This window comes from Ornithorhynchus anatinus, chromosome 11, assembly GCF_004115215.2.
Source record: "Ornithorhynchus anatinus isolate Pmale09 chromosome 11, mOrnAna1.pri.v4, whole genome shotgun sequence".
Lineage (NCBI taxonomy): Eukaryota > Metazoa > Chordata > Mammalia > Monotremata > Ornithorhynchidae > Ornithorhynchus > Ornithorhynchus anatinus.
The window spans coordinates 40468359-40491543 of NC_041738.1; the positions used below are offsets into that span (position 1 = coordinate 40468359).

A 23185-nucleotide genomic window follows, 5' to 3' on the forward strand; every position below is an offset into this window, starting at 1 on the left:
ACAGTATATTAGTATATTATATATAGTGTGTGCTCTGCACACAGTAAGCGCTCAATAAATACGACTGAATGAATGTTGAAACGAATCCCTGCCCTCTAAATGCAAAACTTCCGCAAAAAACCCACCCAAAAAACTCTAAGTAAACTGAGGCCAGATTTAGGCTCCAGTAGACCCAGATGAAACTTGAGGAGAGTGGTGGTGAAATCGCTCATCGTGTACGACAGACACATCTTGGATCAGGAACTAAGACTTTGGGGCTGCGAACCTCTGCAAAGCGCTAGAGGCTTGTATGGCATCACCCCTACTCTCATCGTCCCTGCCGGTCAAGAACCCGTTGGAGGAGGTGCCACGGTGCACCAAACCAAGATGTGGGCAGGGCTGCAGCACGCTGCAAAACCCATGCAAGGTGAAATCTCTTAGGCCTTTAGAAGGGTCACTCCTTCCCACCCTCTCTCCTACAGCAGGTGCACAATCCTGACTCCACCTGACTGCTCCCTTCTCTGGCTCTGTCACCGCTACTCTGGGGCCAGAGAAGCGACTACAGCAGACGTTAGAGCATTGGGACCAGCCCACCCACCAACTATCCCACAGTTCCAGAAGGAAAGGTCTTCCTAAAGAAGGTGGGCTCTGGAAGTAGCATGGCATAGTGGACAGAGCATGAGCCTGGGAGTCGGAAGGTCATGGGTTCTAAACCTGGCTCCCCAACTTGCCTGCTGGGTGACCTTGGGTAAGTCGCTTCACTGCCCTGAGCCTCAGTTACCTCATCTGTAAAATGGGGATTGAGACAGCGAGCCCCATGTGGGACAGGGACAACGTCCCACACGATTTGCTTGTATCCACCCCAGCTCTTAATATGATGCCTGGCACATAGTAACTACTGCAATTATTATTATCATTTTTGGCCAAGAATCGAGACCATTCTATCCCAAAACTGTGGGTATTACCACGGGTGAGACAATGGGGCTCTGAAAGGACTCATTCAAGGACTCCTCCAAGAAGCCTTCCCTGACTTAGTCCTCCTCCCCTCTTCTCCCATTCCCCTATGTGCTGCTCTTACTTGCTCCTTCATCCTCTCTCTCATCCCCACAGCACCTATGTATATATCTGTACATATACAATTTATCTATTTATTTATATTAATGTCTGTCTCCCTCTCCAGACTGTGAGCTCACTGTGGGCAGGAATGTGTCTATTTGTTGTTATAATGTACTCTCCCAAGCACTTAGTACCATGCTTTGAACACAGTAAGCGCCCAATAAATTCATTCATTCAATAGTATTTATTGAGCACTTACTATGAGCACTGTACTAAGCACCTGGAATGTACAATTCAGCAACAGATAGAGACAATCCCTGCCCACTGTCGGGCTTACAGTCTAATCGGGGGAGACAGACGGACAAAAACAGGACAACAATCACGATAAATAGAATCAAGGGGATGGACACCTAATTAACAAAATAAATAGGGTAATAAAAATATATACAAATGAGCACAGTGCTGAGGGGAAGGGACGGGGAGGAGCAGAGGGAAAGGGGGGGAAAGGGAGCTTAGCTGAGGGGAGGTGAAGGGGGAGCAGAGAGGGAGCAGAGGGAGCAGAGGGACAAGGGGTAGCTCAGTCTGGGAAGGCCTCTTGGAGGAGGTGAGCTCTCAGTAGGGCTTTGAAGAGGGGGAGAGATATGATTGACTAAATGAATGAATGGTCAAGTGGGATGGCTTATTTAAAAGCAAAGGTGCTTTAAATGAAGTTGTTTTAGAAGGGATTTTGTATATTACTCTCAACAAGTTTCTGTGGGATGTTCTACTCACCCCGAGAAGTTTCTCTTGCTTTTTAAGTGCTTCTGGATCTTTCTGTTTTATCCACTGGGAAAGGGTCCGCAAGGCAGCAGCCCTCACTGGAATATCAGGGTCATAGGCAGACAGAAGAACTTCCTGAATTTGTTCTGGGGTCCGACTGCAGGAACTCTGATTTGCAGAAGCACCGGTAGGCAAAGGAGACTGCCTCCCTGAGGCAACTCCCCTGGCCTCTTGCACCGGTCGGGTGGCAGAACTGGTGTCCGTGTGGAGAAGCTTCTCGCTGCTCTGCTGTTGGCTCTGGAGTGGAGCTTCTTGAGCCTCAGAACTTATTTCATCTTGTGCGTCTTGTTTGTTTTCCAATGTCCTCTCCCTGGGTTCTCTGTTCCTCAGGACATTCTGAGCCGCTAAGCTGACAGCATCAGTGGAAAAGGCACCATGTGTGCAGATAGTGATGCGGAGATCTGCCGCTAGTTCCTGGATGATAGGTTCTGGATAAGTGAGGGAGATTTCCTCCAAAAGAGGCACCAGTTGCTTTAGGATGGTAAAGTCACCTGACTTCAACTACAAGAATGGCAATAACAAAAATCATTTTATTAATCATCATGTACCCCAAGAAAACAGAAAGCTGTACTATAAATAAAAAGTTGCTTTTTTATCATATGACTTAGCTTGATAAGCTAGAATACAAGATAATCATGTCATCAGAGGTTTGCAGCCTTGAGAGGTTTGAAACTGCTAAATGACCCTGGACAAATGGGTACTGAACCATAATGTCAGAGGTTAAAGGACTTTAGGGGAGATGATTATAAAATGACTTGGCTGAAGAGGTGATCACACAGTTTTTGTGCTTGCTGAAGTTTCCAGATCACTCTCACATTCTGAGTTAAACTAAGCTTTTTTAATATGGCTAAAATTATAGATTTGTTATTCCCTTGGGTTTTTATAAAAATTTCCCCTAACCCTCTTCCCACTCTACTACTGTATGGCAAAACTGGTGAAATTCTGACAAATCAGTGTTGCCTCAATTCACATCCATTTCTGGAGCATCCACACCAAAAGCCTTCCTCCTCGAGAAAAAAACAAACATCTTCAGGGGAGACAAAACAAATGGCAATTTCTGATCTTAAATCAATGGATTTGAATGCTACAGTGGGTAAACACAGACCTCAGAATAAATTCATGAGTGTGCACCATGGGGCAGAGGTGATATTTTAGAAAACTAAAAGCAGCCAGAAGGCATAAAAAATGATAGCACTGTCATTCCAAATCTCTCCAGTTCAATTCATGTGGCTCTTCGAAGATACATATATTAGCCAAAAAATTAATCCTAGGAGGAAACAGATGCAACCTTCCATGATGCTTCAATGATGACAGAACTCTATAAGCGCCATTCTGAATCACTTGGCTCTTTCTAACACAGGTAAAAAAAAACCTCAGCACTTACTGCATTAAGGAGGTGATTCCAGCCACTTACTTCCATGAATCAACCCTCAATCAAAAATTAATAGACATGGGTCAAAACGGGGGCGGGGAGGCTGATGTGCGTTTCCTTAATTGCAAAATCAGAGGAACCCAGGTTACAGCCAGTGAGTCAAGATGGCTCACTGTCCTGTCATGATGTGCAAGGGAAAACACGTCTGCACTAGGTCCAGATCTCTCAGAGTTCCACAGTACTGTAAGGTCAATGAACGCAGCTCTCACTGAGAGATTTTGCAGGAGAAACAGTAGATTTCTGCTCCTGTTTTCTAGAATGAGGTAGAGTTTCATTCCTTCAGTCGTATTTATTGAGTGCTTACCGTGTGCGAAGCATTGTACTAAGCGCTTAGGAGAGTACAATATAAAAATAAACCGACACATTCTCAGTCCAATTTGAAAATATGAATGTTAAATGATTAGTATGAATAAAAAAAACTCTGCCTAAGTCATTAGAGTACTCAAATTATCCATTTCTGAGCCAAGTATTTGCCTGTTCCTAAACAAGTAGCGTGGCCTACTGGAAAGAGCCCGGGCCTGGGAGCCAGAGGACCTGGGTTCTAATATCGGCTTTGCCACTTGTCTGCTCTGTCACCCTGGGCAAGTTATTTCACTTCCCAGTGCCTCACTTACCTCATTTGCAAAATGGGGATTAAGACTGTGAGCCCATAAGGGACACGGACCGTGAGCGACCTAATAACAGGTATCTATGCCAGCACTTAGTACAGTGCCTGGCAATGTAGTAAGTGCTAAATAACATTTTTAAAAAAACCTAATAAGAAAAAAGAAATGAGATTCCAATTCTACATAATAAAATAATCTTAAATCTCAGGATAGTAAAAGATGATGAAAACAATGGTAATGAAAGAAAAATCAATCATTCATTCAATCGTATTTATTGAGCGCTTACTGTTTGCAAAGCACTGTACTAAGTGCTTGGGAGAGTACACTACAACAATAATCAGACACATTCCCTACCCACAACGAGCTCACAGTCTAGAGGGGGAGACAGACATTGATATAAATATAAAAACAAATATAAATTCCCTGAGCCTCAGCTGCTCATACAAAGGCAGGACAACTTTGATTAAAGAGGAATTATAACAGTAGACAGTGAAATGGGGGAAGTATCATCAATTCCTTGATGTCCTGAAAGGTCCAAATTTCTTAAAGTGGGAAGGTAAATCAGAGGCCCGTGAGATTCCACAGGGAACTGGAACTCGTGTTAACTCTGAGAGATAAATCTCAGGCCTAATCCCTTTACCTTCCTAGGAAAAGATGTGAGTAAGCAATGTGTTCATGGAATAACCACTCCCTTAGTCATCTGAATTAATGATGAATTCATTCCATAACAGTCAAAAACTGGTCAGAATCAGGGATCCCCACTTGCTTTCGGATGGTTTTACTTGCCAAATTGATGAAGGTGAAGAATTGATTACATGGGAAGCAGTGTGGCCTAGTGGAAAGAGTACGGGCCTGGGAGTCAGAGGACCTGGGTCCTAATACCAGCTCTGCTACTTGTCTGCTGTTTGACCTTGGGAAAATCACAACTTCTTTGTGCTGCAGTTTCCTCAACCCTAAAATGATGGATTCAATACCCATTCTCCTCCCTAATTAGACTATAAGCCCCTCATGAGATAGGGACTTTTCAACCTGATTAACTTGTATCTACCCCAGAGCTTAGAACGGTGGTTGACACATAGTAACCGCTTAACAGATATCATAATTAATTAGTTGCTGACACAGGCCAGTTGTCTTAGAGACACAGCTCTGCATGTGGCTGGACCAGAATGCTAGGATGTTGCTTGAGCCAAAGTTGTGGTGACACCCAGGGATGGGGTTAGACATGGCCTGAATAAACTTCAGAGCTGCTTCAGCCCTACAACTAGCCAGGGACTAATAGAGTGAACAGCTGTTGTCTGGGTTGTGCCATAATACACGGAGAGGACTGAGTTAAATCTGGATGGATGGTCTCTGTGGTGACTACAAGAGAGCTGAGATACAAATTTTGATAAGGCTCTAGAAACTGAAAAAGTCCCGTGATTCTTTACACTATCTAGCTGGAAACCTTGAGCCAAAAGGTAGCCAGAGACTGATGCTTTTAGACTGCTATGGTAGCAAATTTTCCACCAAGCCAAAATTGTTCATCCTAGCTTCAAGAATATCATCTCCTCCCTGCCCCACTGCTCACCTCCCCATTCCTGGAAGCAGCATGCCTTAGTGGAAAGAGCACGGTCTTAGGAGTCAGAGGTCGTGAGTTTTAATCCCAGCTCCGCCACTTGTTAGCCATGTGACTTTGGGCAAGTCACTTCATTTCACTATGCCTCAATTACCTCATCTGTAAAATGGGGATTAAGACTATGAGCCCCACATGGGACAACCTGATAAGCTTGTATCTAACCCAGCGCTTAGAAAAGTGCTTGGCACATAGTAAGCGCTTAACAGATACCATCATCATCATGGTATCTCTAAGCATTGGAGAAAGTAGGTGACTTAATAGGTGGTATTCTAATTCACTAGCATCGCATTTGAAACCAGTCTGTAATAGCTTAAAGTTCCGTTTCCAGTAAACAGTGGTAACAATATTGCAATCGTTTCCCTGGAAAGGCTAAAGAAGTTTAGGTGTTGCTGAGGGACTTTTTGATTCTGTTGGAAAAAACATTCCTGCAAAACCACATTTTCCTCCCTCTTTTTTTTTTTTTAACCTTAACAAGCCAGGATGATATGAAATACCTTACCTGCACTGCCCCTCCCAAAATGGCAGCCACTAGCCCCATTGACATGCTCAGGGTCTGAGCTTCCACTGTACCCTTTGATTCCCGGACCAAGCTGGCACATGCTCGCTCTAACGTTACTGCCACAAACTCTACCACCTGTCAGAGGAAAGAGATTTATAATCAGAAGGAGGTAAGACAAGACTAAAACACTGCTTACAGCAACACTCTTTCTGGTGCTCTACAAATCCAATTACAATTTGTTCAATATTCACTTTATTCTCCCTTTCTCTCCTGTGTTTTCACCAAGAAATTCCTAAGGAAAGACGAAATTTCACCCCACCTGACATCTACTGGAGCCATCTCCTTAGATAGGCCTTCATGCAATTATTCAGATTGCTGTCTTGGTGAGTGAAAATAGAAACTATTTTCTGTTTGTATGGACCATAGAGTCCTCATATTGCCAGCCAGATAAAAGAATAGTTGACTGATGATTCTATCATTTTTAGATATATCTTTTAAAATCATCACAATGTTTGGGAAATGATGGAGTTATAAAGTGATTAATTTGGCCAGTTATTTTTCTACTTTATAGATTAATAGACAAAAAAGGGAAAAGTCCATTTCAGAAAAAGAGAAGTTGAGTCTGAAAAATATCCTCCAAAGTCATTCAATGACATGGCAGGATTTAACCTGGAATATAAATGGCTAACAAGTGGAAAGGCAATTCTAAAATTCTACTTCTCCAAACAGTTTGGTTTTGGTGACTTTCTTCAGATTTTCATCTCCCTCCTAGATCTTTGTGATTCCAGAGTATTTGTATTGTTGAACCAAACACCCTGGCCTCTTCTCAAGAAAATTCAAGATCTCCAGTCTCCACCCACTATTTAGACTCTTAAATTGTTTTATACGTTCCAAGTATTTTCTACTCAACTGAGGTTCCTTTGCTTCAGCTCCGTAAAAGAAGTTTCTGATTGAGGGTTCCTACCTAATGATTCTTTGCCCTCTCTTGCTAAGGATTTACAATGAAAATGTTGGAGCTCCTTAGGTTCTCCCGAATAAATCCTAGAGGAGCTTTGTTTTGTTAAATGAAACCGTTCTTTTAATCATGATTTTCCACTTCAAAAATAGCAGTAGTAGTATAGTATTAAGAGCTTACTAAATGCAAAGCTGGGAAGGAGAACAAACAATAGCAGAAATACAAGTATCCCTTCCTTATCTTTCCCAATCTAGGTGGTTAAGAATCTCTCACCACCAGCAAGTGGCTGTCAGTCTGTCTTGAGCAGTCTCTGGGATAGAAACTGATCCTACCCCCCACCACCCTCCGGGTGCAGGGGAATAACTGAATAGGAATAAGGAGAAAAAGAAGGCATGGAATGCCGACTGTCTGGCAGGAGATGGTCTTGTGGGTAAGGCCCTTATGCGCGTTTGAGACTTTAAAAACAGTACTCCTGTCTGCAACGAGTAATACCTACATTAGCCTGCTGACAAAAGTTAGGGTTGGTTTAAAAATGGATATTTGCACTTTCAAATAATAAGCCTACCCCATGCAGACTTGGGCCTCGGAAGGAAATCACTATTCTCACTTTCTCATCAAGAGGTTAACAACGAAAGATGACAGAACTGACAGACAGTTGCACATTTTCCCAGTAGGAGACATGGCAATGCGCTGCTTAGCAACAGCAGAAGATGAGAGGCTGCAGGTGGCAGCGTGTTTTAAGCATCAGGAATTCTGAGTGACAACCCTACTCTTTCAATCTCGCAAATAAGGTAACACATTTTCCAGCAAAGTAGAAGAGAATGCTGAATTAATTTACCTCACTACCTATGTGCTTGATGGGGAAAAGTGAGCTGAGGAAAACGTTTGAGTTACATTTATTTGCAGAGCGGTGCCATCCCTATATTCCTTTAGAAAATATTCCTGCTTCTTCAAAGTGGAAGACCTCCATGCAATGCTATTAATATAGTATATTATTAGTATTAATATACCATTATTAATTTTATTTTCACGTCTACTCAAGCTCACACAGTGACTAGTCAATACATTCTCTCGGCATCAGATTTTGCTTCCTTCTTTGGAATGTTAACCCACAGTGCTAAATCCCCAAACGCCATTGTTTTAGCCACAACTGACCTGGCTGATGTCCATGAATATTGTCTCAGACACTTTCTCACAAAGAACAGCCACTAACTGCAAGATGAGCAGTTTTTTCTCTTGCCGTGCAATGCGACTTGTGTTTCTCTGTTCCAAGTCCAAGAGGTTCTTGTTGGCGACAGGCTCAGAGTCCGACTCTACATCATCCTCCGCAGCCACACCGGTCAGCTCCTGCCAGGGGAGAGAGGAAGGGAAAAGAAATACTGAGGCCATGACCACTTCAAAAATGCAATCTAGACCACTTTTCTTGGAATACACACAGAATATTCAAATAACTCATTCAGTAGCCCAGGGGCTAGGTTTTCTGTTTAGTTTATTAATAATTATGGTGTTTATTAAGTGCTTACTATATTTCAGGCCCTGTTCTAAGTGCGGGGGAAGATACAAGATAAGTCTGATACGGTCTCTGTCCCACATGGGGCTTGCAATCTAAGTATGAGAGAGAAGAGAGATTGAATCCCCATTTTACAGATGATGGAACTAAGGCACAGAGAAGTTAAGTGACTTGCCCAAAGTCACAAAGCCTGGAATGCCCTCCCTCCTTATATCCCTCCTTATCTCTTTCCTCCTTCAAAGCCTTATTGAAGGCACATCTCCTCCAAGAGGCCTTCCCTAACTAAACCCTCTCTCCTTTTCTTCAGCTCCCCTCTGTGCTGCCCTGACTTACTTCCTTTATTCATCTCCCCTCCCAGCCTCAAAGAACTTACGTACATTTCTGCAATTTATTTAAATTAATGTCTCCCTCTAGACTGTAAGATCACTATAGACAGGGAATGTGTCTGTGACATTGTTCTCTCTGGATGCTTAGTTCAGTGCTCTGCACGTGGTAAGTGCTCAATAAATACGAGTGACTGACATCCATAGGTACTTCACCATCAACAGCATGATTAAACCGAAATCCTACACACTAACCTCTCCTTGCACCAAGACTTCAAAATACATCCCTAATCATCATCCTCAAACCTCTCGCCAATTTTCAAAAATCAACAACAAAACTTCACTCTTTAAAGTCCTCTCCCAGCATTTCTTACCAACCCTCAAACTTCTCAACCCCAACCCCTCGTATTCCTCATACATGCTTTTCAGAATGCATATTGCTACCTTTTTCAAAAGGAAATGTGTAAGAAGGGAGAAGATGAAAAAACTTAGACGATGCATGGGACAAGGAATCCAAGTTCCAGAGGGGTTCACTAAATAAATAAATAAAGATCGGAAGTTTCCAAATGTCCTCTCAAAATACACGAAGGAAACGCAGGCAGTAGGGACAGAGAATTCCTGAACTGTTGAAAAACTCACTATTAACTGAAAACAGTTGTGATCCTCTAGACTGTAAGCTTGTTATGGGCAGGGAACATGACTGATAATCCGACTGCACTGTACTCTCCCAAGTGCTTAGTACAGTGCTCTAAACATAGGAAAGGCTCGATAAATACCACTGATTGATTGGCTGCTCATGGAGTAAGGTTTAACCTTTCACCAACCAAGGTCTCAATGCATTCATCTCCAAAACTATTGCCTACGATCACGTAGAAAAGAAATCCAGTTTGAAGTCAATACATCCCTGAAGAAAGCTCATCTACTAACCCATTCTCTCAAAATAAAATCTTTGAAACAAAATTCCGATTGTGTTCTTCCACATTCCCACTCTGTAAACCTGATCTATGGGTCCTGGAAACATGAGAACTCCAGGGACCTACTGGAACGTATTACTGTGGGCTCAGAGGTGTCTGGGGGTTGTGGGTTCTTACCTTTAAACAGGAAATGAAGAAATCCCCTGCTAAGCCACTCTGCTGGCAGTGTGAGAGTAAGTCCACCAAGTATTCTACCTGGTACTGCTCTGAGGTCACCTTTTGGTACAATGCCTCATCCTCATCACTGAAATGCAAGACATTATTTACTTTCAGTATCCCCTTTAGCTTTTCCCACAATTATCAATTCAGAAATTCTCACAATCCTGTCGAATGATGCATTCATCTCCACTTTCTCATGAACCAGCACTATCTCAAACAAGTTTACCAACTATTATCAAGATAATTTCACTTTCCAGAAACTCCATTCAGGCATTATTTTGCTCATCTTCAAATCCAATTCCATAGGCAGCAAGCCAGGGCATATAAAAAGCCCAGGTAGTTGGAGTAAAACTGCAAGAGCACAGGACAGGGAAGAGATTCTTTTCCTTTGGCCTCATTCACATAAGGGGAGAGAAAGGGGTGTAAAGACCTTGGAATGATATCCGACTCCACTTCCTCCCCTGCTGACTGCCAGAATGCAATTACCATTCACATGAGGCAGAATGCCTTTTGCACAGTTAAAAAGGAACACAGGAGATTAAATTAGAAAGTTAAGACTGCATCTCCTAAGCATTGAAAGGAGGACTGAAGAAACTAGAAATTTCCCCTAGGGTTGCAGGAAATTTGGCTAGGGTACTAGGGGTAACACTCTGAATTCTGCATGAAGCTGTCAGGATCCCCTTCATGAGCTTGATTTGAAGTTTTGACTCTCAGAATGAAATGACAAATATCGCTCCGCCTCTCTGAAATGAGGCATTCTGAGTTTTTGGCTGGATCTTCCCACTCATCAGCAATGTTACAATTCCCAAGAAGAGTTTCTAATTAGGTAATCCACACTGCCGCATGCAACAAAGTGGAAATCCTGGAGTCTGGCCCAAGTCGAGTCTCAGGGAGGTGGATTTGTATTAGCGCAAGGCCCTGGATCAACAAGATGGGTTTTGTTTGGAGACAGGGCTGTGCTTATAGTTGTCTTGAGGACTCCTGGGGCTTGTAGTTTCAGTGAACACCAAGATCTTCTCCACCTGGGTGATTTTTTTTTCACCCTACGACCTTCTGTGTCCCTACCTGGAGAAGGTCCCCAAATTGAAGGGGGGAATGTTGGTTATTGCACGCCTGGGTCCACCTTCAGCCAATCCATGGATCAAGTCCATGCAGGGCTCTTCCCACAGTCACCAAAACACACAGTAGGTTTATTTGTGAGGTGACCTTGGAGTCCTCCAGATTTCTCTTCTCCTTTCCTTCAGGGTAGCGGGCTGCTATTTGAAAAAACTTCCTTTCAGAATGCTGTGACTCTTTTTACTAATTAACAGATTACTATTCAACAGGGTTGAGGGGATAGCTATGTTGATCGATACTGCTTTATTCATGTGCTGTAAGTTTCACTGCAAGATCATCAATACACTAATTCATTTATTTTCAGTTCCATGAACAAAAATGGAAGCCACCAACAGTAAAACATAGAAAAAACCCTGCTATTTCTCTTTTTGGCTGTTCTAAATAAAAACCACCTATTGGTAATTACATGTTGAATCTGGCTGATATATCACAATGGCCCAATAAAGGTCAAATTCTTCTTTTCTACTTTCCCATAAATGTCTGAATCTGCTCTGGATCGATTAATACTTGTAGCATCCTTAAAACTTGAATAATCATTTCACAGAAACCGGTTTTTCCTGCATACCTCCCAGATCCTCTCCTTCCTCTCCACCCAATCTGCTACCACCTAGGTACAAGCTCTGGTCTTGCCTCGGCTAGATTTCACATTACACTTCTTGCTGGTATCCCAGCCTCCAGCCTCTCCCCTCTCCACTCTATCCAATATGCTGCTGCATGGATCATCTTCCTGAAGCACTGCTCAGTTCACATCTCTCCTCTCCTCAAAACCCTCTTCCTAACTCTATGTACCCCAATCATTCAATCAATTGATCAAAAGCATTTATTGAATGCTTACTATGTGCAGAGCACTTGGGAGAGTAAAATTTGACAATTAGTGGACACACTTCCTGACCATAATGAGCCCACAGGCTACAGTCTCATCAAACTCCTCACTATCAGCTTCAAGACTTCCCACCATCTGGCCCCACCTTACCTTCCTACTCTCTTCACCCACTATTCCCCATCCTGCTGTCTTCGCTCTTCCCAAACCAATCTTCTAGCTGTACGTCACTCTCCATTCTTTTGTCTCTCTCCCGTTACTTATGACATTTCTCTGGCTTGGAATAACTAAAGCTCTCCCCACATTCATATTTCTCCTAAAATCCCACCTCCCCCAACAAGCTTTCCCCAAATAATTTCCCAGCACTCTGAATGATAATAATCATAATAATAATAATAACGATGACGATGATCATATTTGTTAAGGGCTTATTATATTGAGTTGGCCACAATCCCTGTCCCACCTGGGGCTCACAGTCTCAATCCCCATTTTACAGATGAGGTAACTGAGGCAAAGTGAAGTGAAGTACCTTGCCCAAGATCACACAGCAGACGAGTGGCAAAGCCAGGATTAGAACCCATGACCTTCTGACTCCCAGGCCCGTGCTCCATCCACTACGCCATGCTGCTTCCCTACATCCCTTCAGTCAACTCTAGCATTTTATGAATTTATTTTCACCTATATTAGCACTTATATGTATATATTTACACATATATTTGTATATATATTCATTTATTTTGACCACTCTAGTTGTAAACACTTTTCTGCTTGCTTTCCCCATTAATGTGTAAGCTTCTTGTGCAAAGGGAACATGTCACTTTTTCTTTTTAAACTTTCCAAGCATCTAGTACAGTTTACCATACCAAATGGATACTCAATAAATACTATTATCAGACACAATCAATCAGTGGTATTTACTAAGCATTTACTCTGGCAGAGTACTATATTGTTTGGAAGAATACAGTACAATCGAGGTGGTAACCAATCTCTGCCCTCAAGGAATTTACAATCCTTTGGATGAAAGGCATTAAAATAAAGTTTCAGATAAGGGAAGGAGCAGAGTATAAAGATATGTACATACACACACTCACTCAGACACGCGCTCTCTCCTCTTCTTTTCCTGTCACCTCTTCCCCACACACCAATCTCTACCTCTACTGGTGAGAGAATATAGTCACAGAGCCTGTTCATCCCATTCATTTCATTCTGTACCTGTTGACTCTTAGCAAGAGGGCCTATTAGCCTCAATCATTCCATTTACAAATAGGTAACCAGTTGTGTGATTTGGATTCCTCTTCTCTAACAAAGGTATTTAGCACACTCAGTATAGAGATAATTAGTTACCATTACATAACTGAACAAAAGTTATACGTCTGTAAACACCTTCCCAATCTAAAAGGACTAAAGTATTTTTTAAAAATAAACATACATGCAATTTCTTTTTAAATTTTCATGAACATAGCCATAAGGGGGATTCGAGATTTTCCTTTCTATGGGCTCCCCCTGATGGAAAATGCTCAAAACGACTTCTCTGAAATACAACGAATGCAGGAAAGTTACAGTAAAACGGAGGAGGGAATGAAGGATGAACTTACCTGACAGCCTCTTTTACAGTAACCATAGTTCCACCTTGACTGGCAGCTGTAAACTGGCACAGAGGGTGAAGATTGGGCATGGATTTCTTCAACCCAGCAAATCCTTTCAAGGTTGCAATAGCTACCTGTCGCTCCAATTTCTCCAGAATCCACAGCAAGATCTCTTGACATGGGGATCTGTTAGGAAAAGCATCTTAGAATGAATCTGCACCTCTCACTATGCTACAGTAAGTGAATATAAGAGGTGAATGCCTGGACTGGTATCACAGAAAGAAAACAGATGGCAGCAACGTTGATTTTCAAGTTCACAATGCAAATACAAAATTACACAAAGGTCTACTTCAGGCCTGCCCTAAATCCTGGAGACAGACATTAATTCTGCTATCCCAAAGTTCAGGATAGCAGAGTGGTCACACAGTAGTTTGGCCAGTGACTCTGACACACAGCAAATAGCACAGACTGGAAGCTTCAGAAGGTAAGGAGCGATGTTAAATTATAGGTACCTCTCGCGTCTAAAGACTATACACCTGCCCGGAACATAGCATTTGTAGCCTCAAGGGAGCACGATGTCCAGGGAAGGGCGAGAGAGGACTTTGGACCTGTTGACCTGCATTTTAATGGCGACTAAGGGGAAAACAAAAGGAAATCGAAGTATTTAGATTAAGTCTGAGAGGAGAGCTGGACAGTGGTCCAAGCTACAGTCTGTTTTGAGAACTGCTGGATAACTCGATGTGAGCTGATCAGAAGCAAGGAGCGGCAGTAGTCCTGGTCCAGGGACTAGTGTAGGAGTTGAAGAGTTTTCCCAAACCTAAAAATGGGTGAAGCCCCAGCAGGCTGGGCTTGTAAGGGAAAGATCTGAAAAGAAGGCTATACCATGTATGTGGGTTCAAGGTTTATTTTGGAGAAAAGTTATCTTGACCTGGGATCAGGAGTGAAGCAAATTGCAACCCCTAAAGGGATCCAGATTTATACTTCTGTAATTCGACGTCAGCTTATTCACACCTTAAACTCATGTAACAATAAATATAATCCTTGTGTGTCCTTTGCTGAGTAATCTGGGAACTCTCCGGTTCTCGGGTGAGCTGCGACGCAATCTCTGAAAAGGGGACAACCCTCTAAACTGGAAGTTACCAGCTCTTAAAATCCAAGTGGGCATCAGTTGATCAATGATATTTATTGAGTGCTTACTTTGTGCAGGGCGCTGGACCAAATGCTTGGGAGAGTTCAATACAACAGCATGGGAAGATTCGTTCCCTGCCCACAAGGGGCTTACAGTCTAGACAGGGTATGGATACAAGTGCGTAGGTGATGCAGGAGGGAGAGAGTAGGGGAAATGAGGGATTAATAAAAGAGGGTCTCTTGGAGATGTGATTTTAACTGAGGCTTTGAAGGTACAGAATGAGTTCAGAACTCAGAGAAGCAGCATGGCCTAGTGGAAGTCAGAGGACCTGGATTCTAGTTCTGACTCTGCCAATTGCTTGCTGTGTGACCTTGGTCAAGTTATTTCACTGCTCTGGGCCTCAGTTTCCTTAGGTATAAAATGAGGATTCAATACCTGTTCTCCCTCCTATTTAGACTGTATCTGGCCTGATTAAATAGTATCTACCCCAGTGCTTAGAACAAAGCTTGACATATAGCAGGTACTTAACAGACACCATAATTACTATTTAAAGGATTAATTTATTTGGCACATTTAAGTTATTACTTTCCAAATTATATAAAACCATATACAAACTGCCAACTTCACCCACCAGATTCCCTCATCCTGAATCTCATTTTTCCCTGCCTATCCCATCTCTTTTCAGCATCTCCTCCCAGGGTTTACAGAAGAAATGGGAAATGCTTCCTCTCTTCAGTCACGTTAACATATCAAAGCATCTCACTTCTGGCAGGACACAGACTAAAGAAGAAGCACTCAGATTGCAAGCATCCCTTTTTGGGGGCAGAGAAAATAAATTTCTCCCAAAATGTATTCCTGAAACAGGGGAACAGTCTAGTTATAAAGCAGATATAGCTATCAGAAGTCTTGCCCTAGATTCGAAAATCCTGTTGCATTTGCTGGCTCGCCAGGCACCTTACCTTAAGGGAGACACACCTTGTCTTGTAAAACAGTAAAGAGCAAAAATCACATCCAGAAGTGGCTGCAGGGATTCTATCAAGGGTGCAATAGGTTCGTTGCCAACCACATACACCTAGGAAGAGACAAAATGAGATAGGAATCACACAAAGACAGAGATAAACGGGATTAAATACACCACTGGCAATCTGCATTTCCACAACTATGCAGATTACAGTGCCCGGGCTACCAATTTTTGCCTAGGGATGACTGGCAGTTGCTGAAGCAGCTGCTATGGCTACAGGTGTGCCTTGAACTTAGTCTAAAATTCTGCTCCTCTAGCCATACCATCTGGTTGATTTTTGTTCATTGTGGGTATCTGTCCTTGTCTTTTATACTGTTTTATTATTTCATCCTCTGTGGCCGGCCTCCTCTCCCTACTTATATTCTTAGGGCCAGGGACCGAGTCTAATTCCCACTTCTGTATTCCTTCCCAGCACTTTTTCTTTCCATTATCATCATCATCATCATCAATGGTATTTATTGAGTGCTTACTGTGTGCAGAACATTGTATCAAGCGCTTGGGAGAGTACAATACAACAGAATTGACAGACACGCTCCTTGCCTACAACAAGCTTACAGCCTAGCGGGGGAGACAACTTTCCAAGGATTTACAAATCTCCCATTTTCATACCAAAATAATCTGAGTTTACAAAAGAGCCACGTCGACTTATTTCACACACTTTGGTATTTCTTAAGGACTTACTCTGTGCCAGGCACTGTACTAAACTCTGGGGTAGTCAACCCCATTTTACAGATGAGTTAACTGAGGCACAGATAAATTAAAGGACTTGTTCAAGTTCACACAGCAGACAAGTGCTGTGTTCTTTCCACTAGGCTATGCTACTCAGTACAATGCACTGCAAACAGCAGTTCATCAATACTATTACTTTTGTTTTTTGCCTTACATCATTAGGGTTAGGATTAGAAATTAGGCATAAGTATACAGAAAGCAGAATAATGATTGCAAAACTAGGTCAGCACATCATCACACTTGAAGTGTTGTTTGAAAATGCCAGTTAATTTTCTGCCCGCTATTAGCAGAAAGAGCAGAGGCCTGGGAGTCCGAAAACCTGGGTTCCACTCCCGTCACACAACTGCCCGCTGCATGACCTTAGGCAAGTCACAACTCTATGTGCTTCGGTTTCCTCATCTGTGAAATAGAGTTTTATTACCTATCTTTTCTATTTACAATGAGTCCCATATGGAACAGGGACTCTATCCAAACTGATTATCTTAGGTCTATCCCTTACTACAATGTTTGAGGAAGTAAGTGCTTAACAAAGAACACAATTAACACTCCTCTATATCCCTTCTCTACCCTGTATCCCTCTGCCTCCTTCCTGCTATTTGGATCTTTCATCTGCTTACCTTAAATTAATAATGTTGGTAATTGTTAAGCGCTTACTATGTGCCGAGCACTGTTCTAAGCGCCGGGGTAGACACAGGGGAATCAGGTTGTCCCACGTGGGGCTCACAGTCTTAATCCCCATTTTACAGACGAGGTAACTGAGGTACCGAGAAGTCAAGTGACTTGCCCAAAGTCACACAGCTGACAAGTGGCCGAGCTGGGATTCGAACCCATGACCTCTGACTCCAAAGCCCGGGCTCTTTCCACGGAGCCACACTGCTTCTCTTAAAGGCTCGAGCCGACGGGGAGCGAGGATGGGGATCCTCTGGCTGTGGGGGGAACGTAACCATCATCATCGTCATAATTATGGGACCGGTTAAGCGCCTACTCCGAGCCAAGCACCGTTCTAAGCACTGAGGTAGATCCAAGCTGATGAGGTCGGACGCGGGTCCCCGTCCCACACGGGGCTCACGCTCTTCGTCCCCATTTTAGAGACGAGGGGACTGAGGCCGGGATGAGACGAGCGACTTGGCCGAGGTCCCGCGGCCGACCCGGGATGAAAACCCGAGTCCTTCCGCCTCCCGAGCCGTGCCGCCTCCCTGAGCGTTGCTGGGGGGATGGTTTGGGGGCTGTTCTGGTATATTCCATCCTAACTTCCTTCCTCCCACCAAAACAACTCTTTATATAAACTACTACAACAAAAAATAGCAAAACATTTTCTTGCCATCCTCTTTTTATCTTCTCTACTTGCCAAGTCCCTGGCCTTACCTACACCCAAGTTCCACAAGGCAAAGATACAGTGTCTTTTTCTTAGTCCCATAGAGATCTATAAGGGCATTGTCCAGAGTCCAAGCTTGTGGACTTGGCCAAATTAGGCATCCTCCTCATGCTCTGTGTACTCTCCTCATTTAGGGCGGGGAGGAGGTCTTTGACTTAACAATGGCATTGGAGTTCTGCCGTATATGCATGGTGCATTTGTATATACATTTATAATGGCCTTCTTGGGTGGGTTGAACTACATGTTGAAGGAGAAAAAGGCTAGAAAGGATTTTGGCAATTCCCACAGCTGCTCCAGCAACCACACTTACAGCAAACATCCCCCCCCCCCAAATGTGCCCAGGGCCAGTCTCAAGAAGAGGGGACCAAGATCAGAACTCAAACCTGAGAACATATATACGAGGGTAGTTATTTATCCTAAAAATAAATTTCTGCTCTTCACCCTCCGGGTTTACCTGCTGAAAAAGTTAATGCAGTTCAGCTCATATGTATTGTGCTAACCAGTTACAGTCATCTTAGGAATTCAAGATTCTCTAACAATTTAATCAATAAATGTTTAATGATGAAGATAATGACAACTCAATTGTACTGGATGCTGAGAGTAAAAATAATAACTGTGGCATTTGTTAAGCATTTACTATGTGCCAGGCACTGTTCTAAATGCTAGGGCAGATATGAGATAATCGGGTTGGACACAGTCCCTGTCCCACAGTAGGGCTCACAGTCTTAATCCTCATTTTACAGATGAGGGAACTGAGGCCCAGAGAAGTGAAATGACAGACAAGTGGTGGAGCTGGGATTAGAACCCAGGTCCTTCTGACTCCCAGGCTCATGCTTTATCTACTAGGCCATGCAGCCTCTCAGGGAAGGCTTTAGTACACATTTTTGAATGACACAGCCATATGCCATCCATGGAAAAACTAAAGAATACTGTGAACAATCTGATTATCCTGTATCTACCACAGTGCTTAGCACAGTGCAACAAGAACATTTAATAGATACCATTATTATTAAGTTATGAGTCAGTCTGTTATGGGAAATTTCACCTCACAGAATCACTACTGATCAAATTATACTACATGACAGACACTATGCCTTTCGGAAAATACTATCTTTTTGTCAATCAATGGCATTTATTGAGTGCTTACCATGTGCAGAGCAATGTACTGAGCGCTTGGGAAAGTACAATAGAACAGACACAATTGTAGACATAATCCCTGCCTGCCAGGAGTTTACAGTCTAGATGACTTTAAGCCTACCCAGATCTTCTCAAACACCTAAAACCTCTAGACTCTTCTTTGAAGTCTGATAACTGAATGGCTGCTTTCCTGTGGTTCACATAATCTCAGTAATCCTTACTAAGCAATGGCATTGTACCAGATTGTGTTCAGACAGATCAAGCAGGTCTAATTATGAGATCATTGATTATATGAGGAACAACAATAGCCTCATGATAATGTCTCTGCCTACTATTTGACACTGGATGGTACTTCCCCTATTGCAATCCCTGTGGAGTCAACTTTTCTATTTTTTAAACAATCACCAGCAAACCCCCGTGCCAAAAAAAACAACACTGTGGAATTCTCAAAAAAGGGGTTTTCCACTTGGGCATTAAATATCCATGAAGGTCTAAAACCCCAAACAGATTTAGATCTCTAACATTCATCTCCTTCTACTAAAGCCAAAGTCTCCCTCTTTTAAGAAGGAATCAATTCAGCACCTACTGTACAACCACACAGGGTTCAAGGAACACAACATGGTTAAATTGTGACTGTCATGACCACAGTCAATTTTATTCATTGAACGCTTACTCTGTGCAGAGCACTGTACTAAGCGCTTAGTACTAGGCATTTTCTAAATCAAACAGGCTTTAGTGCTGTAACAATCAAGAGCTTCTGCACTCCAACACATCTCAAAACGAGGGCAAGAACAATAGCGGTACTTAAAAACCCACTTTCCAAAACCCAACTTTTAACTGTCTGCAGCATATACCACTGCTTTAGTTATGATCTCTGAAATGAACAGCTAATTGCATTAGTGGAAAGGAAAAAAGAAAACCTCTCTGAATCAGACAGACGTAAGATGCTTGGTCAAAATGAGAAGTCTTCTTACCAGGCTAAACACAAGGATAAGGTTGCTCGGCATTTTTAGGATCCCTTCTCAGTTAGTTGAGATACTTTTCTTAAAATGACTTTTCTGTAGTGGCAAAAACCGAAGGATTTGATGCCTTACAAGTTCTGATGGTGGAAAGTTGTAGCAAGGATTAATTGTCCAAGTGAGGTCAGACAATAAAACTACATTGGAAAGTTCCTACTGGAATAAACCTGTATGGAAAATGAATCCTCTAAAGCCACTAAAAAGTAACAAAGTCCTATGAAGAATTTCAATTCCCATGCCCACTTTGTGGTCTTGCTAGTACAAACATGCAGAACAGGTCATTCTGACAGAACAATGAAAACCTAGGAAATCTTATAAGGCAATTCCAAAATTAGGATAAAGGTGCCATTTGGTGCTGATGACCCTAAACTAGTTCTATCAAGTGTATGGACTTTCCCCATTCCTTTGGGCTCATAACTCAGTGGCTTTCAATCAGTTACCATTAGCTGTGGGTAGAGATGATTTTGGGGTTACCTTCAGAGCAATCCCATCAAGATTAAGGGATTGCAGAGCTCTTTGTGGGCCAGGCCCAACCCACAGGGTTAGTCAGCTCACAGCCACACAGCACCCATCCAGGTCATCAGATAAACCACCTCCCTTTCCCTTCCCGTAAATGGCTCAGCACTCACTGGTTCCCAGAACTCACCTCGTTCTCCAGCCTCTCCCTACTTCAATCTGTGTTACGTGACACTGCACAAATCATCTTTCCCTAACACTTGGCTCACATCTCCTCTCCTCAAAACCCTCTACTAGCTTCCTGAGTCTCTTCACATTAAACAAAACCTCTTCAATATCTGGTTCAAGGCTCCACCATGCAATCTCTTCACCCACTATTTCTCTACTTGCTGTCTTCGCTCCTTCCAAGGCAGACTTCTGGCTGTACCTCATTCTCAACTCTCCCACATCGATCCCTTGCCTAGGACCTCCCTCCCTCCCCACATCAAAGAGACCATAACTCCCACCACATTCAAAGCTTTCCTAATATCTCACCTTCTCCAACAAGTTTTCTCTGGTTAATTTCCCAGCATCCTGGGTCATATCATCCCGTTAGTCATCTCTAGTCCCTACTAGGAATCTACTTACACCCTCCTTAGTATTCTTCCAAGTCCCCTCAATTTATTTTGACAGTGTTGTAAATATACATGTTTGTAACCCCCATTAGAGAATTAGGAAAACCAAAAGAAAGGAGAAAACTGAAAGCACCAGCAGAGCAACTGGATGAGAGCATTGGAAAACACTAAAATAAGTTGTTGGTATTACTAGAAGCCTATTTCATATGTCTGATGCTTTAAAGTACCATTTAAAATGGGAAAGTGATTTTCAAAAGCAATAGTACAAAACTTGGCTCACTCTGAAGAAGTGGTGGAAAAATACAGAAGCTAATAGCCCCAACCTTGATTCTCAAAAAACACTTGCTTTACTTTCATTTTGAACAGAGAAGCCGAAACCCCATATAGAAAAAAGATGGTCTTATCCTAGTACATCAGGTTTATTTATTTGGGAGGTTTTCAAAACGTTTGGTATAAAAAGCCAACTTATGTTGCTTCCAATCTGCTATGCTTCAGCATGATTTAAGCAGCTGTTTGAACCAAAAACTGAGATTCAGATAAAGCGGTGCATGCTGGGATCTGTATCTACTGCACCTCAATATTAGAGATCAAATCAGCCACACCATCATTTTTTTGATGACTGGATACAACCTTCAGCCTGCCAACTCAGTCTTTAGATGGCAGTTTTTAGGAGGAACCTCCTGCAAAACCTGAGTGCAGCAATAGGTAAAGGAACAGAGCAAAATACACTAGGCTGTAAACTCCTTGCGGGCAGGGATCGTGCCTACCAACTCCATTGTACTCTTTCAAGTGCTTAGAACAGTGTACGGCTCACAATAAACGCTCAATAAATACCACTGATTGACTGTTCAACATTTCTCTTCTGGATATTATGTAAATTTTTCAGAACTACACCAAACTAGATGCAGCATTCTTTTCTGAGATTACTTCCTCCACTAATGCTCATCAAAAGCAGACCATGCTCACTGTAAATTAAAACACCACTCAATCGTCCTACAATTTAGGAGAACCAATCTCTCTGTTTCTTAAATATTTTACTAGAGGCATATTTCAATATAATGATGGCCTCTGCTAAATTGGATGGATTTCTAGCAATAAATTCAAGAATAGTCATTCTTGTTACAGGGGCATAAAAAAAGACAGAGGTCCTGAGTTTGTACTCTTCCAAATGCTTAGTACAGTGCTCTGCCCACAGAAATAACTCAATAAATACTATTGATTTGCCCAAACCTACTTACCCCACCTTGAAATTTCTACTTTAATCCTAAAAGTCACATCACTGGCACACTCTTAGAGTGACAAATCCATTTAATGAAGCATTTCATTCTTGCCCTCATTGTTTCTGCTTTTCCACTCATTTTTAAGAATTTAACCTTTTGGGGAAAGGCTCAGCTCTGTTTCAACACTATGCTTTTCTTTGTCAGCAGATTACCTCATTGCTATAATCTGCTTTAAGCTTTGTCGAGTTCACTCGGCCTCAGTCACTAACCCTCATCCTGCAGTACCGTCTCTTGGGCGCAGACTAGCAAAGTTCACTGCTTGGTTGCAATATTTATGAGAAAGGGAACAGGAAGGGAATGGTAAGTAGCCTGTCTCCCCCAATACTGACACTGACCCAGCTGCATACATCAATGAAGGTTCAAACTGAGGGAAGTAAAGTGGTCAATCTTACAGAGCAATTTTAGTTTTGAATTGATTTAAAGTTTTTTTCTGAACAAGAGAAAGGACCCCAGTTTAACTTTGTAAAGTTGCCTGAATCTGACAAAAAGAAGCTACAATGGGAATGAGGTTGAGAAATCCTAGCCCTTGAGACATACCCTACCTCCTTCCTACTGTTCATTTGTCTTTAAAAACTTTTAAGTGGGGCTAGGGTAGGAATATTAGTGCAGAAACAACATATTACTCTTCCCTCCAAAATCTGTATTTCCAACAAGCAGAAAACTGCTCACTCTAAAATCCCAAACTGAAGTCTGCACAACTGTGACCCACAAGACACAGGGCTCTGAACCAAGAAAAACTTGAAAAAATCTGCTTATATTTGGAGTATAGAAGGCACTTAAGCATTCTGGGTGGCTCTCTCTTACTCGCTCCCTCTCTTCCCCCATAAGCAAATGGGATTTGACATCAGTGGCTTTCTGCTGTTTGTACTGTAGCCTCTCTCTGTCTTTTGGACTGTGAGCTTGGCTGTGGTCAAAGGAGCTGGAGCTCCATTTATCCAAGCCCAGCGTAGGCTGTGCACGGAGAGGTGCCCTCCCAC

The 23185-nt window shown here is 42.6% G+C and overlaps 1 protein-coding gene across 4 annotated transcripts in view; it reads right to left on the reverse strand.

The window, feature by feature from the left end:
• Window positions 1-23185, reverse strand: part of TANGO6 (transport and golgi organization 6 homolog) — a 110944-nt gene that overhangs the window by 64193 nt on the left and 23566 nt on the right. For all 4 annotated transcript variants that reach the window (XM_007672519.4, XM_007672513.4, XM_007672527.4 and 1 more), the window contains exons 8-13: window positions 15537-15649; window positions 13458-13634; window positions 9885-10011; window positions 8116-8307; window positions 6006-6140; window positions 1807-2355 (exon numbers count right to left, since the gene is read on the reverse strand). In XM_007672519.4, the coding sequence (XP_007670709.2) occupies window positions 1807-2355; window positions 6006-6140; window positions 8116-8307; window positions 9885-10011; window positions 13458-13634; window positions 15537-15649 (1293 nt within the window). The remainder of the gene's footprint in view (window positions 1-1806; window positions 2356-6005; window positions 6141-8115; window positions 8308-9884; window positions 10012-13457; window positions 13635-15536; window positions 15650-23185) is intronic.